At 49.5% G+C, this 21,458-nt stretch overlaps 9 protein-coding genes across 12 annotated transcripts; 5 read left to right on the top strand and 4 right to left on the bottom strand.

Annotated features, from left to right (window-relative positions):
* Positions 1-35: 35 nt before the first annotated feature.
* Positions 36-4,418, top strand: FOXG_03599 (uncharacterized protein; the record flags this gene model as incomplete). 2 transcript variants are annotated; one of them, XM_018381381.1, is made up of 2 exons in its annotated part: positions 975-1,930; positions 1,985-4,418. In XM_018381381.1, the coding sequence occupies 2 exons, from the start codon at positions 975-977 to the stop codon at positions 3,726-3,728; spliced, it is 2,700 nt and encodes an 899-aa protein (XP_018237852.1). In that variant the 3' UTR covers positions 3,729-4,418. The 2 variants fall into 2 exon arrangements, with proteins under 2 accessions (XP_018237851.1, XP_018237852.1); XM_018381380.1 differs by having other exon boundaries at positions 36-4,418.
* On the bottom strand, positions 4,357-7,317 carry FOXG_03598 (uncharacterized protein). The gene is made up of 3 exons (XM_018381379.1): positions 6,041-7,317; positions 5,114-5,987; positions 4,357-5,058 (listed from the first exon to the last, which is right to left on the bottom strand). Exons 1-3 carry the CDS (start codon positions 6,839-6,841, stop codon positions 4,988-4,990), a joined length of 1,746 nt encoding a protein of 581 aa, XP_018237850.1. The 5' UTR covers positions 6,842-7,317; the 3' UTR covers positions 4,357-4,987.
* Positions 7,318-8,700: 1,383 nt separating this feature from the next.
* On the top strand, positions 8,701-12,100 carry FOXG_03597 (uncharacterized protein). Its single transcript, XM_018381378.1, has 5 exons — positions 8,701-9,231; positions 9,287-9,409; positions 9,469-9,800; positions 9,850-10,969; positions 11,016-12,100. Exons 1-5 carry the CDS (start codon positions 9,033-9,035, stop codon positions 11,177-11,179), a joined length of 1,938 nt encoding a protein of 645 aa, XP_018237848.1. The 5' UTR covers positions 8,701-9,032; the 3' UTR covers positions 11,180-12,100.
* On the bottom strand, positions 11,015-12,065 carry FOXG_03596 (protein transporter Sec61 subunit gamma). Its single transcript, XM_018381377.1, has 3 exons — positions 11,745-12,065; positions 11,598-11,684; positions 11,015-11,547 (listed from the first exon to the last, which is right to left on the bottom strand). The coding sequence occupies exons 1-3, from the start codon at positions 11,827-11,829 to the stop codon at positions 11,507-11,509; spliced, it is 213 nt and encodes a 70-aa protein (XP_018237849.1). The 5' UTR covers positions 11,830-12,065; the 3' UTR covers positions 11,015-11,506.
* A 135-nt stretch (positions 12,101-12,235) lies between the features above and the next one.
* On the top strand, positions 12,236-14,724 carry FOXG_03595 (uncharacterized protein). Of its 3 annotated transcripts, none has more exons than XM_018381375.1 (4): positions 12,236-12,857; positions 12,976-13,507; positions 13,562-14,142; positions 14,203-14,724. In XM_018381375.1, the coding sequence occupies exons 2-4, from the start codon at positions 13,095-13,097 to the stop codon at positions 14,310-14,312; spliced, it is 1,104 nt and encodes a 367-aa protein (XP_018237846.1). In that variant the 5' UTR covers positions 12,236-12,857; positions 12,976-13,094; the 3' UTR covers positions 14,313-14,724. The 3 variants fall into 3 exon arrangements, with proteins under 3 accessions (XP_018237846.1, XP_018237845.1, XP_018237847.1); XM_018381376.1 differs by having other exon boundaries at positions 12,263-12,857; positions 13,004-13,507; positions 14,203-14,630; XM_018381374.1 differs by having other exon boundaries at positions 12,236-13,507.
* A 60-nt stretch (positions 14,725-14,784) lies between these two features.
* On the top strand, positions 14,785-15,456 carry FOXG_03594 (uncharacterized protein; the record flags this gene model as incomplete). The annotated part of the gene is made up of 1 exon (XM_018381373.1): positions 14,785-15,456. The coding sequence occupies one exon, from the start codon at positions 14,785-14,787 to the stop codon at positions 15,454-15,456; it is 672 nt and encodes a 223-aa protein (XP_018237844.1).
* Positions 15,457-15,687: 231 nt separating this feature from the next.
* Positions 15,688-16,074, bottom strand: FOXG_18593 (uncharacterized protein). Its single transcript, XM_018398722.1, has one exon. It carries the CDS (start codon positions 16,026-16,028, stop codon positions 15,696-15,698), a length of 333 nt encoding a protein of 110 aa, XP_018237843.1. The 5' UTR covers positions 16,029-16,074; the 3' UTR covers positions 15,688-15,695.
* A 547-nt stretch (positions 16,075-16,621) lies between these two features.
* Positions 16,622-17,987, top strand: FOXG_03593 (uncharacterized protein; the record flags this gene model as incomplete). The annotated part of the gene is made up of 4 exons (XM_018381372.1): positions 16,622-16,915; positions 17,104-17,421; positions 17,533-17,748; positions 17,808-17,987. The coding sequence occupies 4 exons, from the start codon at positions 16,622-16,624 to the stop codon at positions 17,985-17,987; spliced, it is 1,008 nt and encodes a 335-aa protein (XP_018237842.1).
* Positions 17,988-18,280: 293 nt separating this feature from the next.
* Positions 18,281-20,629, bottom strand: FOXG_03592 (uncharacterized protein; the record flags this gene model as incomplete). Its single annotated transcript, XM_018381371.1, has 5 exons — positions 18,281-19,112; positions 19,166-19,490; positions 19,553-20,054; positions 20,104-20,397; positions 20,444-20,629. The coding sequence occupies 5 exons, from the start codon at positions 20,627-20,629 to the stop codon at positions 18,281-18,283; spliced, it is 2,139 nt and encodes a 712-aa protein (XP_018237841.1).
* Positions 20,630-21,458: the final 829 nt, after the last annotated feature.

The following is a 21,458-nucleotide window of genomic DNA, read 5'->3' as shown; positions in this document are numbered from 1 at the left end:
CTCTGTGCCCAGCCTCCAACCTCGCATCTACAGCACGCCCCTGTAAATCTCTTTTAATGGGTGTGGCCGTGCTCGGCTTCGCTTTTGTTCAACAAAGTTGGGCTCCACAACAGAATTTGGGGAACGGCCGGGCCACGGGAGACGGGATAAACGGGAGCTTCCATGATCGGGCTGTGTAGAGTGAAGATTGCGTATGCGTTTGTGTGTTTGTGGTGGCTCTGTCAATGACGAGAAATTGAAATTGGTGGTGATTTGCTTGTGGTTTTTACTGGTTTTGGTGTCGAAGCCTCTACAGGTTGACATCATCTTTGTAAGATCCCTACTTTACAGTTTCAGTTGATCACCGCCGTTGAATTTACTCCCCAGCGAAAGTCCAAGCTTTCCGATCCCCTATTAAACGAGTTTTTAAATCGCAGGCTGGGGAGCTAATAAGCGACTCTAAATCAGGAAGCATTGAGTTAATCACCCGCATCTGATTACAGCCGTGCTTCTGACGGTGAGAAGCAGGACGAAGGAAACGAATGAACCAAAGTGAATGTCTTGAGGGTCTTTCTGTCCTGCCTTAGTGCCTGATTCTTTCTCCCGGAACCTGACCTGAGACCTGGGCTGCAGGGAATGAACCAACCAAGCCGAGCCTGACACTGCGCTTAGCTTGCTTCCATTCAATGCGCCTCACCTCACACACTTCTACAGCCAGTACAACCATCCCCTCTTCACGACTCTCCTTTGCTTTGCTGTAACCAAACTCGCCCAACATTACCACCATTCTCACTTTGACAGCCTGAATCTCACTTTGCTTGATCCTCGCTTTTTTCCTTGTCATACCGCGATATCATTATCGACTCCTCCTTGCGCCCACTATTCTTGACCGCTTTCTTGAACTGAACACCCTTGGAATTATCGACGACAACCACGAATAACCACGAAATCACTATCCGCCATACGATACTCTTACCACATCTCCATGGTCCACCATGTCCTCCAAGGACCACGACCTCGAGGTCCCAGCCGATGAGCGGCCGCGCGAAAAGCCAAGACGCTCCAAATCCGAACGAAAGGATCACAAAGATCGCGACCGAGATCATGATCGGGAAAAGCATAAGGACCCCGACCGCGAGCGTCGCCGACATCGCACCTCACGATCTTCTAGAAGCAAGCTCAGTGAGGTGAGCGACACCGTTTCTCACACATCTAGTCGCCGTCACCGTCACCGTAGGGAAAGGGACAGTGACGAGCACACCCACCGTCATCACCGCGCAGCTTCGACCAGTGACTTGGCTAGCTCAGACATGGCCAGGACGTCAACAGCTGCTACCTCTATACTTTCTGATCGTATCTCAATGCCTTACCCGTCTTTCAGCAAGGCACACAGTAAGGAGGCCATCGTTAGTCGCGACTCCCTGTCTCTCCCTCGCCAACGTAGTCCCAAACCGTCTACTCCTGAACCTACAGATGCTCCAATCACCGAAGATTCGAGATCCCGCAAGGGTTCTGACAGCGGCAAGCCAGATGTGCCGCTCAGTCCACCCCGAACTGATCTGGATGCGGACAAAACAGCAGTGAACGAGGAAACACCAGAGGATCCAGCCAAAGAAGAATATCCAAAAGAGGAAGCCCCCGAAAATGAAACGCCAAAGGTTGAGACACCTAGAGAGGAAACCCCAAGGATCCGAACGCCTACAGAAGAACCCCCAGCATCCGAGGCTGGTCTTGAACAGCCAAAATCAAGAGTGTCAAGTCTATCTCGCTCGGCATCACGAAACGAGGAGCGCTCCCGTGTGAGTCGTCGGTCCGGAGTCTCAAGCCAAGCTACCTACGTCAAGTCTTCATCGCGCCGCTCTGGCGACAAGATTCGCCGTTCTGATTCCCGGGCATCCAGTTCTTCTCATCGCTCTATCCACCGAACATCATCTACTCGAAGTCACAGAAGGTATGATGTCGATGGAGCATCTTCCCCTTCAAGCGCTCAGGATTCATCTCCCAGGACACCAACCCAGGCCCCATTCCCTCATGGATACCCGGATGCCAAGCCTGAGACTCCCTCAGTCATCGACGTCCAAGACGTCGATTCAAATCTGCATTCGAAGACAGCAACACCTGCGTCTGCTTTTGGTGCTGCTCCTCCGCCTCCACCTCCTCCTCCCCCTCCTGCGCTCGATGTTCACGATATGCCGCGAGTCGACTATTTGCTCCAGAACGGTGGCCTGGCTTACACAGCCCCTAAGAACTTCCTTTCTGTTTTGCCCCGTCAGAATGGGAACCGACCTTCAAACCCTCCTCTAGTCGGTACAGACACCCTGTTTGCTCCCTTCCATAATCTATTAGACCAGTACAACACAGTACTCAGCAAGCAGGGTTCTATTGCTGTCGCTACTGGGCACCGTTCTGTTGCTCGCAGGCTGTTGGACCGCCTCGAAAATGTCTTTTCTCGCGACCTGCCTCCTCATGGTTGCACTTGCATCATGTGCGATAACCCTCATGAAATCCACGATGGTCTCAACTGGGGTGATGTGTTAGAGTGGGTGAGCGGTCGAATTGACCTCCCGCAGTGGCCGCCCTTTGATCTTGCCGAAGTTGGCACCAAAGCTGCTGAAATCTCCGGCGACAAACCTCCTCGACCTCAGTCGCCTGTCCAGCTGGACCCTGATATTGCGGAGGAATTTAGGGAGCACTATCTCCGTCAGTCGAAGAAAGTTCGCTCTGCTGTCGACCGATGGCTATCCAACACTGGAGAAACACCAGTGCCACCTCCCCAAGATGTCGACGACGAGACATTGTCCTTTGCTATTCTCACAAACCTTGACCCCGAGGACCGCCCTTACTTTAACGCGATCATGACCGGCTCGAAGGAGCTGAAGTCGTCAGTTCGTGCTCCTACACCTGGTCATCGACCACGAACAGATTTTCTCATTAAGACCGGCCTGGCCCTGCAGCGGCTATATAGATTGCAGCAAGTGCCACGAGACGCTGAATCGGCTACGTATCTGGTTAAGAACCCGCATACGCATGATCTCCTCGTTGCACTTTCCAACATCAACAATTCGGAGTGGGAGATTCTCATTTCTGGTCGCTTCGACGGCTTCCTCTGGTCAGGAGCTGATGATGATGTGCCACAAACTCCTCACAATGAATCGCGCGGACCGACCCCCGCTAGTGCCTATTACAATACACGAACGATGAGCCCCGGACCTAGAGCTTCATCGTCGTTCAGTTCGAGAAACACGACTCCTTTTTCGGTCTACTCACGAGGTACAACACCAGCCTCATTCGTCAGTGTCAACACTACAGGGATGCCCGGAAGTCGACAGGCCGTCTCGAACGATGAGGAGATGGAAATGGCAGCCATTGCAGAAATTGAACGAGAGATCTATAAGGGAATGGAGACTCTGGAGGATGCCTTCGAGAAGTTGCACAAGAAGGCTGAAGTTGTCCGGAATGCACTACGCCAGCGAGGAGCTGCTTTGATGCAGAACTTGCAGAACCGCCGTCGTATTGACGTGCTGTCCGGCCCCAACTCTGGAAATTCCCAAGCTTCGGGCTATGAGCGCCCGGCTTGGGCTGGCGAAAGCGATCGTGATCCGGGAAGTGACGATGACTGGGCATTTGATGATGTCGACATCATGCCTGATGATTCGGCCAGTAACATCAGTAGTTCACGACACCGACGACCTAAGAGGCGTACGGAGCGACGAACACCTGCCCCGATCAACGAAGAGGATGAGGATTGAGCGTCAGACTACGATACCCAGAACTCCATGGCATGATGGGGGAGGATTATACGAATGACGACAGAAACGTTTGAAGGAAGCGCATCTTTTCCAGTATAGAGATCTCAAAAACCAGTCCAATGTCAATTGTCACGAGAATTTGTTTGATTCACCAACGATTTGTGAGAGCACCTCAAGATGTTTGAGATTGACTGTCAGATACCACACATGTATTCCCAACGTTGGAAAATGGGGACTACGCTATACCTCGAAGATGGTTGAGGAGGTTTATTTTTGCTTTGCTTTTATTCATTCTTGCTCTGTTGTTTTTACTGCCTTGTTCTACGGTGGGAAAAGAAAGACCGCAAAGGTCTATCATGAAGAAAATGAAACGTCACTCACTGATGGTGACGAACTTGTCAAAGTTTGTTCAGAGCTGGGGTTTTCTGGCCCAGATCTGAGGTAGTTGTCGGGTCCTTGTTCAGTTGTTGATGGATGTGTCAATAGGAAGGGAGAGGTTTTGAGCTTGAAGGATGCTTGGGTCCAGTCATTGATCAGGGACAGATGATAGAAGGATATACCTCTGGCAGATTTAATGAATGATGGGTGGAATAAATGATCTGCTCCTTTTCAAGATCATTCCTGAAGTACCTTGATAACGATGACTCCATGGAAGCCTCTATGCTAATGTGCGTGACGTTTACACGAGAAACAGTATTTCTTACTCGGACATGTCTTGTGATGCCTCATTGTACATTAATATATCATCAAGGCTATACCGAGACAGCTGCTATTTATAGCTAATCGTAGCTCGAATCCATGAATATCATTCACGCTCATTCCTTTCCGTTCCGTACAAAGCTTGAAGCAATTCCCAACATTTCATACAGAGAATGATGAAAAGTCCAATCGATTCTCTCCCTTTTTCACCTCCTTTCCAGTTCCTGTTCCCCCCTTGCGTATATTTTCTTAGTCTTCATTCCCCTTCCCAATACTCCAAGCCACGCGTCTTGGCAAAGGAGATCAGTGTCCATGTGCATTGAATCGAACATGAGGCTGAGATTGTCTCAGCCACGTAATTATACAAAAGATCTACCCCAGCAGAGTACGCCTGAAGATCTCGGTCCCTTGGTCGCTTGTTCCTATCAGAAAAAAGAGAGAGGCCGTTAAATATTACAACGAGTTAGGCGTCAAGTAGGCAAATGGTCTCAGATGACGATAGGTCCTCAAACCGTGGTCTATTAGCGAGAAAAGAAATTTTGGCATTCGAGAGGGCACCTCTAGCTGTAGAGAGACTCCAGGAGGTAAATGACGCCGAAGATAAGGAAAGCAGTGGCACCGCCCACAGTGACTAAAGAGTGTTAGCTCGTTTGGTTGAAAAAGAGAATTATAGACTGTTGACTTACCAACTTTCAGGCTGACTCGGCCGGCAATAGCCCGACCACCAATAACAGCAACACCAGTGCAGATGGCATGGCCGCACGTAGCACCCAAGGTCACCCACCAGTAATCCTGACCGGCTGCCATAGCAATAGTAGCAATTTGACTTCGATCACCCCACTCGCCGAGGAAGGTCATGATGAAGGTCTGAACCCAGGCAGGGCTAAGCAGCAGAGAGCATAGGTTGGTAGCACCCTGAACAATGCTGGTAACAGCACCTGAGCCCGAGCGAGCATCTCGTACAGGTGACTGAGAAGGCGATCGAGGAGGAGACATTAGACGGTTGCTGGGCCGAGACCTGCGGCCATTGCCATTCATACCCATCTCAAGAGTGTAAGCAGACACAGAGTCGCCTCGCTTTCGGCCCATCTCCTTTTCCTTTTCAGCAAGCTCTTGTTCAACCTCGTGCATCTCAGCAGAGACACCCTCGTTAGGGTCCATCAGCATACCCTCTCGCATCAGCTTCGCACCGAAAACGAAGAAGAGGCCAGCAGCGAGGAAACTGGTGACACGCTTGGGGATGAGAGTAGGAACAGCATGGCCCAGAACAGCCGAAAGAACAGTCATGACAAGAAGGGCACCAAAAGCGGCTGTGAACACAACCATACGGTCGTGCTTCATAGCCATGAGAGCTGCAACCAAGAACGTCTTGTCACCAACTTCAGAGACCAAAATCATGGTGAAGGACAGCACAAAAGAGTGGAAAGGCTGGATAATACTCTCGTCATCATGGTGTCCATCGTGTGTCTTCCCTCGGCTCAGATCGATGGGCTCGGTCTTTGTTGAGTCTTGAACAGGTTTGTTCTGTCCAACGGGTCGGTCAGGAAGATCGGCAGGTTTCTGTATAACTGTTAGCTGTATTTACGATACTACAAATGGCGGTCTTTGCTCACCTCCAGTCCCGCAGTGTAGTCATGCTTATCATCATTGCTGATAACAGGCTTTGCAGCTTTGGGCACAACGTCTTCTGCCTTCGCGCTGCCAGTGTCGTCGCCAAGCTCCTTGGCCTTGTCCCCACCAGAAGCACGAATCTTTTCCTCTTCACTGTGTGGCAAAGGAGGCGCCTCCTTAGGTGATGAGGGTTTCCTGAAGGTCTCCTCCCCAGCAAGATCCTCTTCAAGTTTTCGGGCTCTGTACCTCTCGGTCACACCGCCTTCGGTTCCAGTGGTGCCTTCTTGAGCATGGACTCGGTTAGTGTCGAACATGACACCATCATTGGTTTCGGGGATCTTTTCGCCATCTACGACAGTCGGGTCTTCGGGTCGGCCTTTGAGTCCAGGAAGGGAATCCGGGTTGCTGTCGATTTTGGGAGCAGCCTCGGTTCCAGTTTTGGGTTCGGTGCCAGCTCCAGCACCTGCTGGTGCACCTGTTCCAGCTCCAGCTCCGGCTCCGGCCCCCGAGCCAGATCCTGCTGCAGTATCGGAACCAGCATCAAGGGCCACTTCAGGGGTCTTCTTGTGATCATCTATTTCGATAAAGGGTCCGTGATGAGGCTTTCCGTCTCTGCCATCAACAGGGGCATATTTCGTTGGAATATCATGACGCTTGACGCCAGCCCGGGGCAGGCCATCGGTCTGTTCTGTAATCGCGGCTCCTGGAGCAGGTAGGTCGGCAATATCATTAGAGGCGAGCGCATTTGCTACGGCAGGGAGGAGGAACAGGACCAGAGGCGAGTGTGTGGTTCGGATCTTCATGGTGGGCAGTTGGGATCGTTATTGTTGAGTTCAAGACAGAGATTCGAACGTCGGGTCGCAAAAACTGTCAGCGGTCGAGGCCGCGATTCAAAAGGAGAAACAGAGCGTCGAAAAGGATTTGTTGACCAGTAAAGTTTGGAGCCGACAACCTTGCGACAATCGAAGTCGCGTGTAACGTAGCGTAGGTAGAATAAACTTTGCGGAGATAGCCCTGATGCTGACTTCAGACAATTACAGACACCAAAGGAATAAGAAAGGGGTCTCCCACAAGGCGATCAACGTGCGGAGCAAAGATCGAGCTACACGTTGACTACTTGAGTTAAAGAGACAAAAAGGGAGCTGCAAGGTTGGAACAGGAATGAAGATGGATGTTTGGATATCGAATTGGGTGATTTGGATTGGTTTGGATTTACATAGGGGCAATCAAATGGAAGATCCGCTCCGTACTCGATACGATGGAGGACGGGAAACTCCTCTCCCTGCTCCGTCCCAACAGCTGCAGCCTTGAACGGGCCTAAAATAATGGGTACAAGGGTGTCACCCTGCTGGAGAAGGACCCTAGGACGTCCAAATTCTGTGGCGACGTGGCCCCAGCCGTGGGGCGCTAAGCCTTATGTTGCCTAGGGGCCAAGTATTTTTACCCAAGCTTCAGGGGCCGAAGTGGCATTTCCATGATGCTAAACAGGGGGTCACTCATTTACAAATCCAAAGAACAACACTATTCATTTATTTGCTGCAAGCAAAAAGCAATTTCCTGATATTAATGTCATGAACAACGAGTCTCGTGCTCTCCGTAGGGACTCCTTAGACATTGCGTCCACTCACGAATCGTGGCACCAAAATTGGCACCACTTCATTCCATCAACTGAATCTTGGGCTGTCCTTGAAACCACAAACACGAGCTGCCAAGCAGCATCGGATGTCGGCAATAATATTTTGGACCTCACAGTTGTTTCTTGGACCATTGACGCAGGGGAAAGTTCTCAGTTGAACGCGTGGAAGCCCATCGTTTCTCTCATTCTTGGCTTACACCACGTTGATATCATGTTTTTCCAACCAGTCTCCAAACCGCTGCTGCATCTCTTGGAGCACCTTGGATCCGCCAATCATGGTTTTAAAGCGAGAAATACTTGCTTAATTGGGGAGGTCATCTTTTCGTGTCCATGATGCTATTGTCAAAGGACCGATTTATCAGCTCAAGCCTAAGTAGGATCAGTCTGGAGAGTCAAGTATCCTAGTCGCTTTGGTAGGGACGCTCTTTGTTGCGATGTCTCAGTGCGGTCGTCACCAATAAACGAGACATGTCAGTTGCGACTTATCAATGTGCACCTCGACTCACTCCCGGTTCAGCCTTTGAAACGCCCTGAACAACTGCGATCTTTTCTGGACTTTTGCAAGAAGCTGGACGTGGCCAGGATGGGCGAGTTGTGTCTTGGAACGCCCAGTGTTCTTCCAAGATAATGAATGAATGAGTCCTGAGCGAAACTGCACTAAGGCAAATTGTTCTGGGCCAGTTAGGCGCAGGAGTCATATGTCAGATATTCCATTGAGTTGGTAAGAACTTTTTCTTTCTCTTTTCCTTTTTTGTACCATTTAACATATTGGTCAACTTGCACACTTCTCCGTAGCACGATGATAACGTATGTACCTTAAGTAAGCGGCATCAGATTGTTTCGTGACACTTCCAAATGAAGATTGTTGCAGTTCTAACATTCCACCGTTCTTGTATAGGTACTATCTTAATAATACCATGTGTAACTTATGTATCTTTGCTGATGTGTCCACATATGTAGTTGATATAAAAACACGACGTTTCTTTTAAACTCCAATTTGCCAGAATCTGAGTCCAGGGTAGCTTATCGCGGGGCTTATCTTATCTCCGGTTGATGTCGTCACAAGCTCCGGGAGCTCCCCATTCTAAGTTGACTTCAACCCAACAGATGCAGTACCTGTCTTGAAGCATCACACTCATCGCATCATTGATAGTTTATTAACCCGCCGTGACCCCCGTGAAGAACTGTATTGCCTGAAGCTCGCATATACCCTGTAGGATAGTTACTTTATCTTTTTCCGACCACACCACTTCTATCTTCACCGTATCGCCCCTCCAAGCTCTCGTGCTTAGCAAGCATTCTTTATCAGCTTTCATCTCGACCTTCACACGATTAACCAGATCTCACCCACTTGAAACATGGCGCCTGGCGAGGGTGAGAGGAGTTCGCGACCGCTCTCAGCGGACCCAAGTGACGAAGAGAACCGTAATGAGAGCACACGTGAATCATCGGAGGGACCGGCTTGGTACTATCAAACGGAAGAAGATGAAGACGAGGATGAGGAAGACCCAGACTACGAGGATGAACCCGACGAAGAAGATGAAGACGATTTTCAAGGTAAGTTCAAACCGTTGCTTGAGTAGTAACAAGCTTCACTAATCGCATCATATAGGTGCTAATGATCGTGACATTGAAATATTGATGGAGAATGGAGGTGATGACGACGACGACGAGGAAGACGAGGACGATATTGAAGGGGTTAATGACACGCAACGACTCGTAAACATTGTACGGAGTAAGTCTCGGCTTTCCAGCGATTATGAAAGACATGACTGACACTGGGGATGAAACTAGCCGGTGCTAGAACAGGACTACTAACACGGAGACAACTTATTGCCTTGATGCAGAGTCCTGATCTTACCAGTGTTTTATTCCAAGACAACCCTGGGGAGGACGCCGAGTTCTTGCATAACTGGCCTTTCAATCGACGTCGAACACCCAAGGACCCGAATCGCTTTCCGAAAGTGCCAAGTGAGCAGGGCATGAAGCTTATGCGATCAGGAGCATTTGGTGCAAATAACTACAACCCCAGAGCAAAGAGGCCACTTGCTGTGAGGATGCTCGAGCGGGAGTTGGCTTTGGGGAATCGCGAAGATCAGATACGAAATAATGCTCTCATCAACCAGGCATGAACCCAGACCTTTCTATCAAGACGATTTGACTGACAGCGTCCAGAGTCTACTACCAAAATCAAGAGCCGAAAAAATCATTCATTTCGATGACCCCGTGTATTCTGGACAGTTTTCGGACGATGGAAACTTCTTTTTCGCCTGCTCTCAAGACTTCAAAGTACGGATGTACGACACTTCCAGCCCATACAATTGGAAGCATTACAAGACAGTCAGCTACCCATGGGGACAATGGACACTCACAGATGCATCATTAAGTCCTGACAACAAATGGCTCGCGTATACTTCAATCCAGACTATGGTCTCCATAGCTCCTACGGATCCAAACGATACTGGAGATCCCTATACACTGGATTTAGATGACGGCCCCCCGCATGGATGGCATGGGCGACGTGGCTTCGGTATCTGGTCTATCAGGTTCTCAGGTGATGGAAGAGAACTGGTGGCTGGAACGAGCGCGGCCTCAATCGTGGTATATGACATTGAGTCTCGAACAGTTCTCCACCACGTTCGCGGCCACTCGGATGATGTCAACGCCGTGTGCTTTGCTGACAAGATGTCACCGCACATCCTTTATTCGGGTTCCGACGATACAACGATCAAGGTCTGGGATCGGCGAAGCATGGGCGATCACCGAGAAGCTGGCGCTTTTGTCGGCCACATCGAAGGCTTGACATACATCGACAGCAAGGGAGATGGACGATATATTCTCAGTAACGGAAAAGACCAGTCAATGAAACTATGGGATATACGAATGGCCATGTCAACCGATCGATACAACGAACTTGATCTGACAGCACATGCAAACACCAGTGGCTTCGATTACCGGGGTGGCATATATGACGACGAGGACTGGGATGTGCACCCCCATGATAATTCGCTTGTGACCTTCCGAGGTCATAAAGTCCTTCGAACTCTTATTCGATGCCACTTTTCACCTCCGACGTCCACCAATTCACGATATGTATACTCGGGCAGCACCGATGGCAAGGTATACGTTTGGAATATGGATGCAAGCTTGGCTGGAATCGTAGATGTTAAGAAAGCTACCATGCGCACTCGGCCAATGGACAATCGACACCGCTTCTATCATTTTGATGAACCAGGCAATTGGGGCACTTGTGTCCGCGATGCAAGCTGGCATCCCACTGCCCCTCTCCTTGTTGGTATGTTCCCCCATTTTCACTTGAAAACATTAGCTAACATCAGCAGCGTCTGCTTGGAATGGGTATAACATGGCAAGAGGAACGTGCACGCTACATTCGTATAACGACAACGTGGATGATGAAGGAGAACCACCGATGGGCCAGAGTGTCAACCACTTGCTCAAGGAACAACCTGAGCTATATCAGAACTCAACATATGGAGTGCGTTAGGTCAAGTTTGCAAGAAACAATGTTGGATATATTTTGTACAATTGGTCACTTTAGCCAGCAGTCTTGTAAAGGATATCTCTCAACCCCATGCAAACCGCGCCTTAGACGTGAAAGCACATCCTTCTCATCCTCACGGCGCTCGATCGAATTCCAGCATAAGAAGTGTGTCGCGTGCCCGCCATAATTTCATTTAACTCCGCCCCAGTGAACGTACTCGCAGCAAGAAAATTGTTGTGATCGCCCTCGCGTCCACCCCCGCTGTGCGGGTTTTTGGATTGTCAAGTCGCCACTATCCATAATCTCTTCATCGCCTGATCGTGTGATCGTTTATGCGCTACCGACGAGAGCGTGGTTGAGGGGAATGTGCACTGAGGACATGTTAGAGAACGTTACACCTGAAGGAAATTGGATGTCATACCCAGCTTGACAACGTAGCCAACAGCGCCCATGATGAGGAAACCAACGCCAACAGCCTGGCAGAGTCGTAGGAACTCCTTCTGGTCAGCTGCAGAGTAGTATGTCAGTAGAGGTAAGAGATGTGTGAGTGCGCAATGAGTCGACATACGCTTGGTGCATCGTCGCACGAATTGAACTCCGTCCTTGACGAACTCGGAGGGAACCTCGAGGATCTCTTGAACCTGGTCGGACATATTGTGTGTGTATGTGGAAAAGAAAGGGGAGTTATTAAAATTAGATGCCGCGAAAGAAGAGATGTAGCTTCGTTGAGTAGAAGAAAAGGCAGAGTCGTCGAATTGAGTCGGAGTCGCGAGGGGTTGAAGAAAGGAGAGTTGAAGTTTAAAGGGGACTTCTTTTTGGTGGTGATCCTAGCTAATCTAATGGACAGCACAGCTCTGCTCTCTGGCCTCTCCTCTCATGCGACGACGTGTTAACAATTACCTTACCTAATTTCCAATTGGGGGCAAGGCCAGGTTGACTTTGGCTCGGGCCGAGAGATGACCCGGGGCCTGGACCTGACTTGCCTGACAGTTACATTTCAGTGGAGCCAGATGGCCTGTGGGGAAGGAAGGTGCTGTGTGCCTGTGCCTGTGCTCTCTTTCCCAGCTTATTTCCCCGGGCCCCAAACGCGCAGGCGCTAGCAGGTAGACGCCAGCTTCCGCGAGTTGCAGTGCTTTTGCTTGCGAAGCTCTTCCCCAGAAAAGAAAGCGTGAAGCTCTTTTCTTCCTTCCGTCATCCGCTAACCTCTTTTCCTTCATCTTTCCATCCTCCTCCACTCTCACAACGACTCTAGGTCAAAGTTCCAAAGTGTTTCTCACGCTTTGATTACCACAAATTGCCCGTTCGACCTGCCTTGTTTGCGATCAAGCTTGGAGCGCGCCAGAGCCTGATTTCAATCATCGGCCAAAATCGACGCTTGAGCACGAGCGTTGGGATCACTAACACACGTAGATCCCTGTAACTGGGCGATTCTTCGCGAAACGAACCCGGTCGCGATCTGTTTCGATATCGAGGTTTAGGAAAGAAGGAGATTGATCGGGCTGACGGCATCCTCTATTCCATTGCTCCCCATCTGTATCTGAGCGCTCGCTCGGAATATCGGGAGCTAGACAGCGAGGATTGCAAGCACAGAGCTTCGTCCTGAGTATCGCATCTTTGAGTCAAGAACCATCTTATCAGGGGGTTACACCTATAATAAGGCCCCAATCTTGTTACGAGGAGTGTACGTATTGCAAGCTCCCAGTCCAATTCATTTCTCTCGGGTGTACAAGGCCTCTGAGTCTTGCGGGCGGCGTTTGTTAGCGATGGAACGTTCAATGGCTGATAACTTATGTTTAAAGACCAGAGGCCAACTCTTGTATCTCGCAGGCAGCCTAATTATCACATTTGACAATATCCTCATTACTCCCCAGATCTCTGCACGGCATTAATCTGTGCCAAGTCCTTAAAGTCAGTAAAAATGGCTGAAGAAGATTTCGAAATCGATATCTACGGCGATGAGAGCAACGACCATCAGCAAGATGACCACCGAGGCGATGACAATAACCAAGACCATCACCAAGGCGATGATCGAAGGGATAGCCATGGTGACCAGAACATGGAGGAGTACCACGCCGACAACCACCACCATGCGGGAGACAGCCACAGTTCAAGTCATCTTCAAGCGCATGGTTCTCAACAGGGGACAAAGAGGAAACAGGAAGATGATGGCCGACCAGTTGACCAATCTGCCACAACTTCGCTCATGATCTCGGAACTTAACTGGTGGAACACAGATGATGATATTCGAGGTTGGGCGCGAGAAGCCGACTGCGAAGACGAGATTAAGGATATCACCTTCAGCGAACACAAGGTCAATGGCAAAAGCAAGGGGTACGATTTTCTTAGCTCCAAGTGTCGGGACCCAGATGACTGACAGATTCGTAGCCAAGCTTACATCGAGTTCTACTCGCCCCAAGCATCTACAGCCACTAAGCGTCGTATCGAACAGATCATAGCTGAAAGCCAAGGGGCCCAGAAGAAGCTCACCTTGACCTACTGGGCCACTACCAACAACCCCTTCAAAACCCTCCCCAAAGATGCCCCTGCCAGAGGCAAGGATCAAAACCGTGCACCATCCGGCTCATACAACAATGACCGAGGCGGCGGTCATATGGGCGGTAACTTTGGTGGTGGTTTCCGAGGAGGAAGGGGTGGTGGCTACAACCGTGGTGGTATGAACCAAGGTGGTTACAACCGGAACTTCAACAACAACAATAATATGGGCGGCTACAATAACATGGGAGGTGGTTACAATGGACCCATGGGTGGCGGCGGCGGCGGTAACTTTGGCTTTAACAACCGCGGAGGTATGATGGGAGGGGGCATGCGTGGTGGCCCTGGTGGTATGCGAGGTGGTCGAGGAGGCATGATGGGTATGAACCCCATGGGTGGGAACATGGGCGGGATGCCTATGGGGATGCCTGGAAATATGGGCATGGGCATGATGGGACCTAACGGTATGCCTGGTGAGTGATCCTTCTTAGTAGACAAATAAGGCTCTTTGAGTGCCAAGCTAACATGTACAGGGTTCCAAGGAATGCCTCCCAACTTCAACCCCGGCTTCGGCTTCAACCAGAACCAGGGCGGCGGCGATTGGGGCAACCCTCATGGAGCAAAGAGACCACGACCAGAGTAGTACCCCGTCGTTGGGCCTAATATTCCGCGCCAAATGATCCCAATGGCGCTTCTGAGTACAAACACAAGCACAAGCACGGACAAAGGGAATTCGGGACAGCAATGAGAGTCTGATATGCGTGCATTTAATTCCGATCTCTAGGCCAAAGACGAGTACGTTTTGGGAAGTTTGCGAACCCGCATGAATATATTATCGAGTGAAAAAGGTTGAGGGATAATGGAAAGCAGTAACTGGGCACGTGTAACATAGATTATGGATGTTAAGGTTAGGGCATTGGCGTCAACAAAGCGTTTTGTTTAAGTTTCGTGAGTCACTGAAGAGAAAGTTACCTACGTGAATTGTGATATTGCCTAGAGTTGGCTTGAGTATATAAAGAACATGAAGTCTTCTCCCAGACCGATCTACTTTCCTCATCACACACAATTATCAATCAATGGACTATCCCGCACCCAGAATTTACCCGCCCATCGCGATGGACACTGAACAGCCCGTTATCTGCATCAGATATCGCGCCGCCTGGCCTTCTCTGCCCCGACTGCCCCTAGACGTTTCACGAACGCAACTACCATCCAGTATCCACGATCGACAAGGCGAGATCTTCGATCGAGTTGAGAAAATCCTCCAAAAGAACAACATCTCAGGGCCAGAGACTGAAATCGAGCTGGTCGTACGCCGAATGAACCCAACTGTCTTGATCAAGTCACCATGGAAGAAAGACAGCAAGACAAAGTGGGCGCAAACGGTCGAACAAATCGTGGATGTCATGAAGAAACACTTCCAAAGCGCAATCCACAGTGGCCTTCACGTTGAGATGATAGCACCGCAAAACTACGAGACGGTGTACATCGGCGTGGTCGAGGAAGATGTACCATGGGACGACATTCGAGCTGTTGCGAAGCGCCATCTCGACTCCTCCGATGCAACACGCAACTATCTAAGCACCCTGGCCCTCACCAGAAGGGGATTCTCCAAGCCCGAAGAGAACCCGATCACCGTGTACATTGGATGCTTGGAAGATTCTGACGAGACCAAGTGGGATGGTATCATCGATGGAATCGAGTCTGAGTTTCGTGAGAGAGGATGGATGGACATTGTTGTTCATATTGAGCACAACTGGCCATTCACTAGGATGACCGTTGACTAAAAGATATGGCTTTGGATCATGAATACAAAATACTTCTGGAGACAACAATGGAACATGTGCAGCCAGCGGGTGTTTGACGGTGGAATCCCACTTGAGTTTCAGCGTCAAGAGAAGGCACAGAGATAACACAGCACCAGGTCTAATCTAGCGATTATTTGATTACTCGAGGACCACAGCCCTGGGGTGGAAATGAAGTAAGATAGCGCTCATTACCGTTAAGAACAAAATATAGCACTGGTCTACCCCAAGAACCCAGACTCATTCGTCTCATTGCTCTCCTTTGTAGCCTCTTCTTCCTGACGTTCGCGAAACGTCTTCCGCGGCCACACCGAAATGTGCTCATTGCCAAAAGTTGGATCTTCTTCTCGACTTCTAGAGCGTGCAAAATCCAAGACAGCGCGGCGAAGGGTCATCATTTCGATCTTGTTGGGGATGTTGATGAAGATATCCTTCTTCCATTGGTGGACAAAAATGAGGTAACGGATTGGAAAGGGGGAATCCGCCTCGAGATCGGCTTGGTATTGCTCGAATACGACGTCTCTCCAGGTTTTATTAAGATTTCTGGTTGTCATTCTGAGATGAAATAATGGAAAGTGAATATTGTTGTGTTAGAAAAGGTGAAGTTGTTGATGCGGATTGAGGTGGTTGCTTAGGTTGTTAGTCATGCATTGTACGTCACTTGATCGACAACCGCAGAGATCAGCTATAAGATCAAAGTCAGGAACCATAAATCGAGACTTGGGTAAATATAGAATATAGAAAAAAGGGAATGGGATGAGCATCTGTGAATGACTCAGGTCGTCTGAGGCTCTGTATTATCTTTCTGATTGTTCTTGGATGCAGCCTCCAGCCTTTGATACCTAAATTACCCACCATAAGCATCCATTTTGAATATAGATAGGGGCATCTCAGATCAAACAGAACAATTCGAAATCCTGTTTTCGGTTTGAGAGCCCAAATTTCTATAGCCCCGCGTCTGGCAGGCAGTGCTGCCCCGGTGGTAAGTGGAAGGCAGGCATGCAGGCATCAATTCGTCTGATCTTCAAAGAGGAAAGACCACCCTCTCAACGCTCTCTCACCACGAGCAGAGGTGACTCTATTTTAGCCAGAACAACATCAGCGCTCTTTTCTGAAAATCTCCTCGTCGGTACCGATTCTTACAGACATGGCTACACGCAAGCGCCCTCGCGACGTGGAAGAATATGACAAGTACCAGGGCCTTGTCATCTATGTTGGGAACGTCCACTACGATGCCAACCCAGTCGACTTTGAACACTTTCTTCAGGACCATGGCATGTCATGCACACTTTACTGGCCTGAAGCCGGCGAAAGGTCTCATGGCGGCTGGTGTTGGGCTCGGTTCCATCATCATGACCATGCTAGCTATGCGATCAACAATCTCAACGGCACCATTTTCTGCGGGAGAATGCTAAGAACAGGGCACGTGGCCACCAACTCTGTGAGTCTCTCCTCGAGCGATGCATTCCTAAAGATGTAGCATGCGGATGATCAGAGTGGCTTAACTAACATCATCTGAAGAAACGCGCACGCTTTCACGACGGGCCTTCGTCCTTCCAGGACCGCCCTGAAATTTATGATAGTCCATTTCGACAAGAGAACCCATTTTCATTCTCGAACAAATTTCAGACCTTCAATCCTCACACGTTTTTTCAAGATTACAACCTGCTGAAATACCCAGGCCCCTCGTCACATCACTATCACCGCCCTGCCGAGCATCCTGGCTTTTACCCCTCGGCAAAGAACCTTCGACCACCAGCGGCCCCCTTCAGGCAGAGTGTTAACTACGAAGTGCAGTACCCGGACTGCTATCCACCGAAAAAGACGGAGCATCTGAATCACCGTCACATCCCAAAGTTGCAGGATGTCTGGGAAGCAGACAAACCCTTCCTTAACACTGCAAACATCTTTGCCAAAGGGATCAAGATATCGGGACTGGCAATCACGGTCAGCCAAGGACAGATCCCTCCAGATGGGGCAGTAGCTCTTTTCAGGCCTGAGAAATAGGAGTCACAGGACGGAAGCATGGACATAGAAATGACCGAACCACTCCCCCAGCTTTATTGGCAACCCGGCCGCGTCCTTGGACCGGATTATCAAGAGAGATCTACCATCTCTCATTCCGAAAGATTCATCAGACCGGCCGATATGAGCACCAATATCCTTTCGGCGACGTGCCGCAGCCACATTGTTTCATACAAGCGCCCTCCAGGAGTTGGACTTGGCTGGGGCGACTTTGATCGCTTCTATGAGTGGCAGCTACTTGGCCGTAAGGTAAGGACAAGCACTTGATTTGAAGCCGTTGGAAGACCGGCAGCTAACGTCTCATGTAGGTTCAAAAGTCGATGGTGCGAGCTCAGAGGTTTCAGCAATCGAACTCTCCCCACATGAGCTTCATTTCCGAGTTGACAGGTTGCCTTCATATCGTACGAACAGATTCCACCAAGATTGAATCTCGAAGGACCCTCAAGAAACCTAACTTGTGGCAGAAGCTCAAAAATAGCAAGAACTGAAGGAGAAAATGAGTGATGTTGATGTTAGTGACGGTTGAAGGGGGGGTATTCTGACAGATGCTGAGATTTGTACATGAAACAATGTTGTCAACAAGATGGAGAGTTTATAATGGCATATGAAGGAGGACTTGACGATAGCTCAAGGCAAGGAGAGTATTAAGAAATAGGCAGTGGATCAGGCAAAAGTGTTAGGGCGAAAATAATCGGTAATCTGGCCGACTCATAGCTAAGTTTCTTGACCTACATACATGTGAACACAATGACTAGTACAACAAAGCTGCTCAACGTGTTGATCACCACCAATCCGTTTGTTTGTTGGTGCCTGGCCCGCAAGCCTCTTCAAACGATGCCTTTGCAAGTGGCATTTTGTAAGGGCCAGTCTTGCCCCCACGTTTCAACGCCCAGCTTTCCTCCTGAAAGTTCTCACATCCCCTGAGCCACTCGGGCTCGATGGCCGTGACTGTCTCCAAGAACTGACAGTTGGTCATGATGAAGGAGTCATAAATCACCCATCTGTGATTGATTCCTACAAGGTTGCTTTCAGGAGATAAACCAGCTTGCCAGTTGTGATGAAGAACTCTGTAGCGGTCATTCCCACTGCCAACGTCGCTGAAAGCCACGCGATGACTGAAGGCCCAAGCAAGCGCTTGGCGGAGATTGTCATCACATTCAGAGGACTCGAGCCCGAATCGCTTGGGCCTATCCTTGAATAAATCGGCAAATGACTTCCTCAGCTTCATGCGAATACGCTTGAACTCTTCGAGAGCGCGCATACTAAGCGAGTTGTCCGAGCACCACCCCGGTACGTCGATGTAAACCCCCTCATGTCTAAGATCCTCGGCCTCATCTTCCTTCTTCATATATGCATCCACTACGTTGAGCTGCGTGATGTGATCAGAAGTGAAACAGGAAAATCGCTGTGCCGGACCTGCAGTGGAACAGGGGCCCTGACCACGGACAAAGATCGGATGCCGTGTGTTTTGAATGGCGGCGATAGTTATCATGTCACCACCGCAGCCAAGTTCATGGGCCTTTTCAAGAGCGTTGAACCATACCGGGTGGACCGGAAGTTTTGAAGCCATCTGGCCCTTCGGAGTGATAGTCCCAGTATCGTCAAGATAACCCCTATTCTTAGTTAGTGCCAGAAAGAACGAGATAATGAAAACGGAAGACAGTACATAGCAAGAAGATCTTCGAGAGCGCGTAAGAAAACCTCAGGATCAGGTTTGTCGATAAAATCAAAGTTAGCCACATCATCGAATCCCATAGCCTTAATCTGTAGGACCAAGCGAGAAAGGTCGCTTGTGTGAATGGAAGCGGGCGTTGTAGGAAGAAGAATTTCATCGTAATCCTCCTTCGTGTAAAGGCGATAGCATACGCCTGGTTTAGTTCGACCAGCGCGACTGGCTCGCTGCTCTGCTGCTGTCCTAGAGATAGGCCCGGTAAAAATTGTCTTAAGGCCGGCGCGGGGGTTGTAGCGGGATTCAATTACCAGCCCGGTATCTGAGTATCATGTAAGTTTCTCCAGTAGGAATTGAACAATAATTTGATAATGGCCAACATACCAACGATGTAGACAACACCATCAACGGTCACATTGGCCTCCGCAATATTGGTAGAGATAATGCACCGACGTCGAGACGATCGTCTAAAGACCCTTTCCTGCTCAGCTTTGGGCAAATGAGAATAAAGGGGCAACACTTCAAGGCCCCAGGTTGCTGATCGCAATTGCCCACAAGCATCTTCGATCTCAGTAGTAGACGGCATAAAGACAAGAATATCACCATCTCCAGTAGTCTGGTGGATGTGTTGAGCAGTATGAAGAGCTAGACTAGCGTAATCAGGGGTTGCTTCTTGGAGATAACGGATCTCGACAGGATGTTCTCGGCCGGATAGAGGGAGATGACTGCCTTGACCGAAGTAGTTCAGGAAAATATCCACGTTAGGGGTGGCTGACATGATGACTACTTTCAGATCAGGAAAGAGTGGTAAGGCACGCTTCAATAGTGCTAGAAGTAGATCCGTCGGGATGGTGCGCTCGTGGGCCTCATCAATGATGACACAACTCTTTAGGAGGTGTTAGCAAGTGGCAAAAGGCGTTCGACACAACACTTACGTATTTGCCGAAAGAACCATTGCCCTGAACCAACTGCACAAGCATTCCGTCGGTCATGTAGTTTAAGCGCGTTTTGACTCGAGAAATACGCTTGTCGAAGCGAACCTGATATCCCACTTCTTCACCCACTCTGACATCTAGCTCAGAGGCGACCTGCTCTGCATCTGAAATAGCAGATGGTCGATGGGGCTGTGTACAAACGATAGGTTTCGATGAACCAAGCTCGTCGAACAGGATGAACTGTGGTATTTGCGTGGTTTTGCCTGAGCCCGTTTCGCCAGACACGACAATCACCTGTAGGAATTAGCGCCACCCTCCTTGATGTGAAGAGTGCAGCTACCTGGTGTTGATGGTAAAGGTCGAGAAACTCTTGGCGCTTTGCTGAGGCTGGAAGCCTTCGGCGAATACTGAGTAACTCGAAATATCTTCTGCCATGAAGATCATTTTCGCGAAGTGGATGAGCTGCGCCGTCTTCAAGACGGAAGGCATCCTCTGCAGTTGTATCGCGAAACGAAGTGCGATCCATGGTGATATATAAGGTAGGTAAGAAGACTGTTTCGAATGATCAAGAAAAAGGAAGTTGCACTGAAGCTGTGCAGTGTTGAGAAGGTAAGTGGGTTGAGTGTTCAGATCTAAGGCATCCGTACCTTCTCGTGTCGTCTGCGGGACCCACGTGATGCCGCTTTTCACGAGGTCGGAATGAAGGACATCGGCCTCTAAGGAAACAGGGAAGGCACTGTCAGGCAGTGCTCGCCTCTGTTGACAGTGTCAAGAATAACAGCTGCCAGCTGTCGGGTGATCTCGTGCACTCGGAGGTGCAGAGTATGATTTCAAAAGATGCCAGTAGATAAAAAAGGGGAAGCTCTTGGTTATATGTGCCAGAAAGATCCAAGCTTTATTCCGGCAGTGCGCTTTGCTGCGTCACAGCTTGTGATTCACTGTCGATTTCACGCAGTCATCTAAGGTACTAGGTAATAAGTAGAGGATTGCCAAATTTGGCACACTTAAGCTCTAATACTGGCTCTGCGATCTAATGCTCTAAGGGTGTTACAGAAGATCCTAAAGCCTTGAGAAGTTGAACGCCGATATTGAATTTGAAGAGAATATGGAATATGAATTGTGGTTGGTCTCCGTTCAAACTCGTAGAGACGAAGTCACATTATTGGAACTCACGTTTCAGTTTGTGAAGCGGCTGACTACCAACTTACTTGTCTCACGAGATACATTAATTGAAATGAGACAGACTTCACAAAAGAACATAAGCTTGCTGAGAAAGCTCTAGTGAATATTCAGAGAAAGTAACTCTAGTTAGTTTCTAGGGAGTCACTGGTCTGGGGAGCTCCATCTGACTCTCA

This window comes from Fusarium oxysporum, chromosome 8 (assembly GCF_000149955.1).
Source record: "Fusarium oxysporum f. sp. lycopersici 4287 chromosome 8, whole genome shotgun sequence".
Lineage (NCBI taxonomy): Eukaryota > Fungi > Ascomycota > Sordariomycetes > Hypocreales > Nectriaceae > Fusarium > Fusarium oxysporum.
This window is presented reverse-complemented; position numbering and strand designations above follow the sequence as displayed.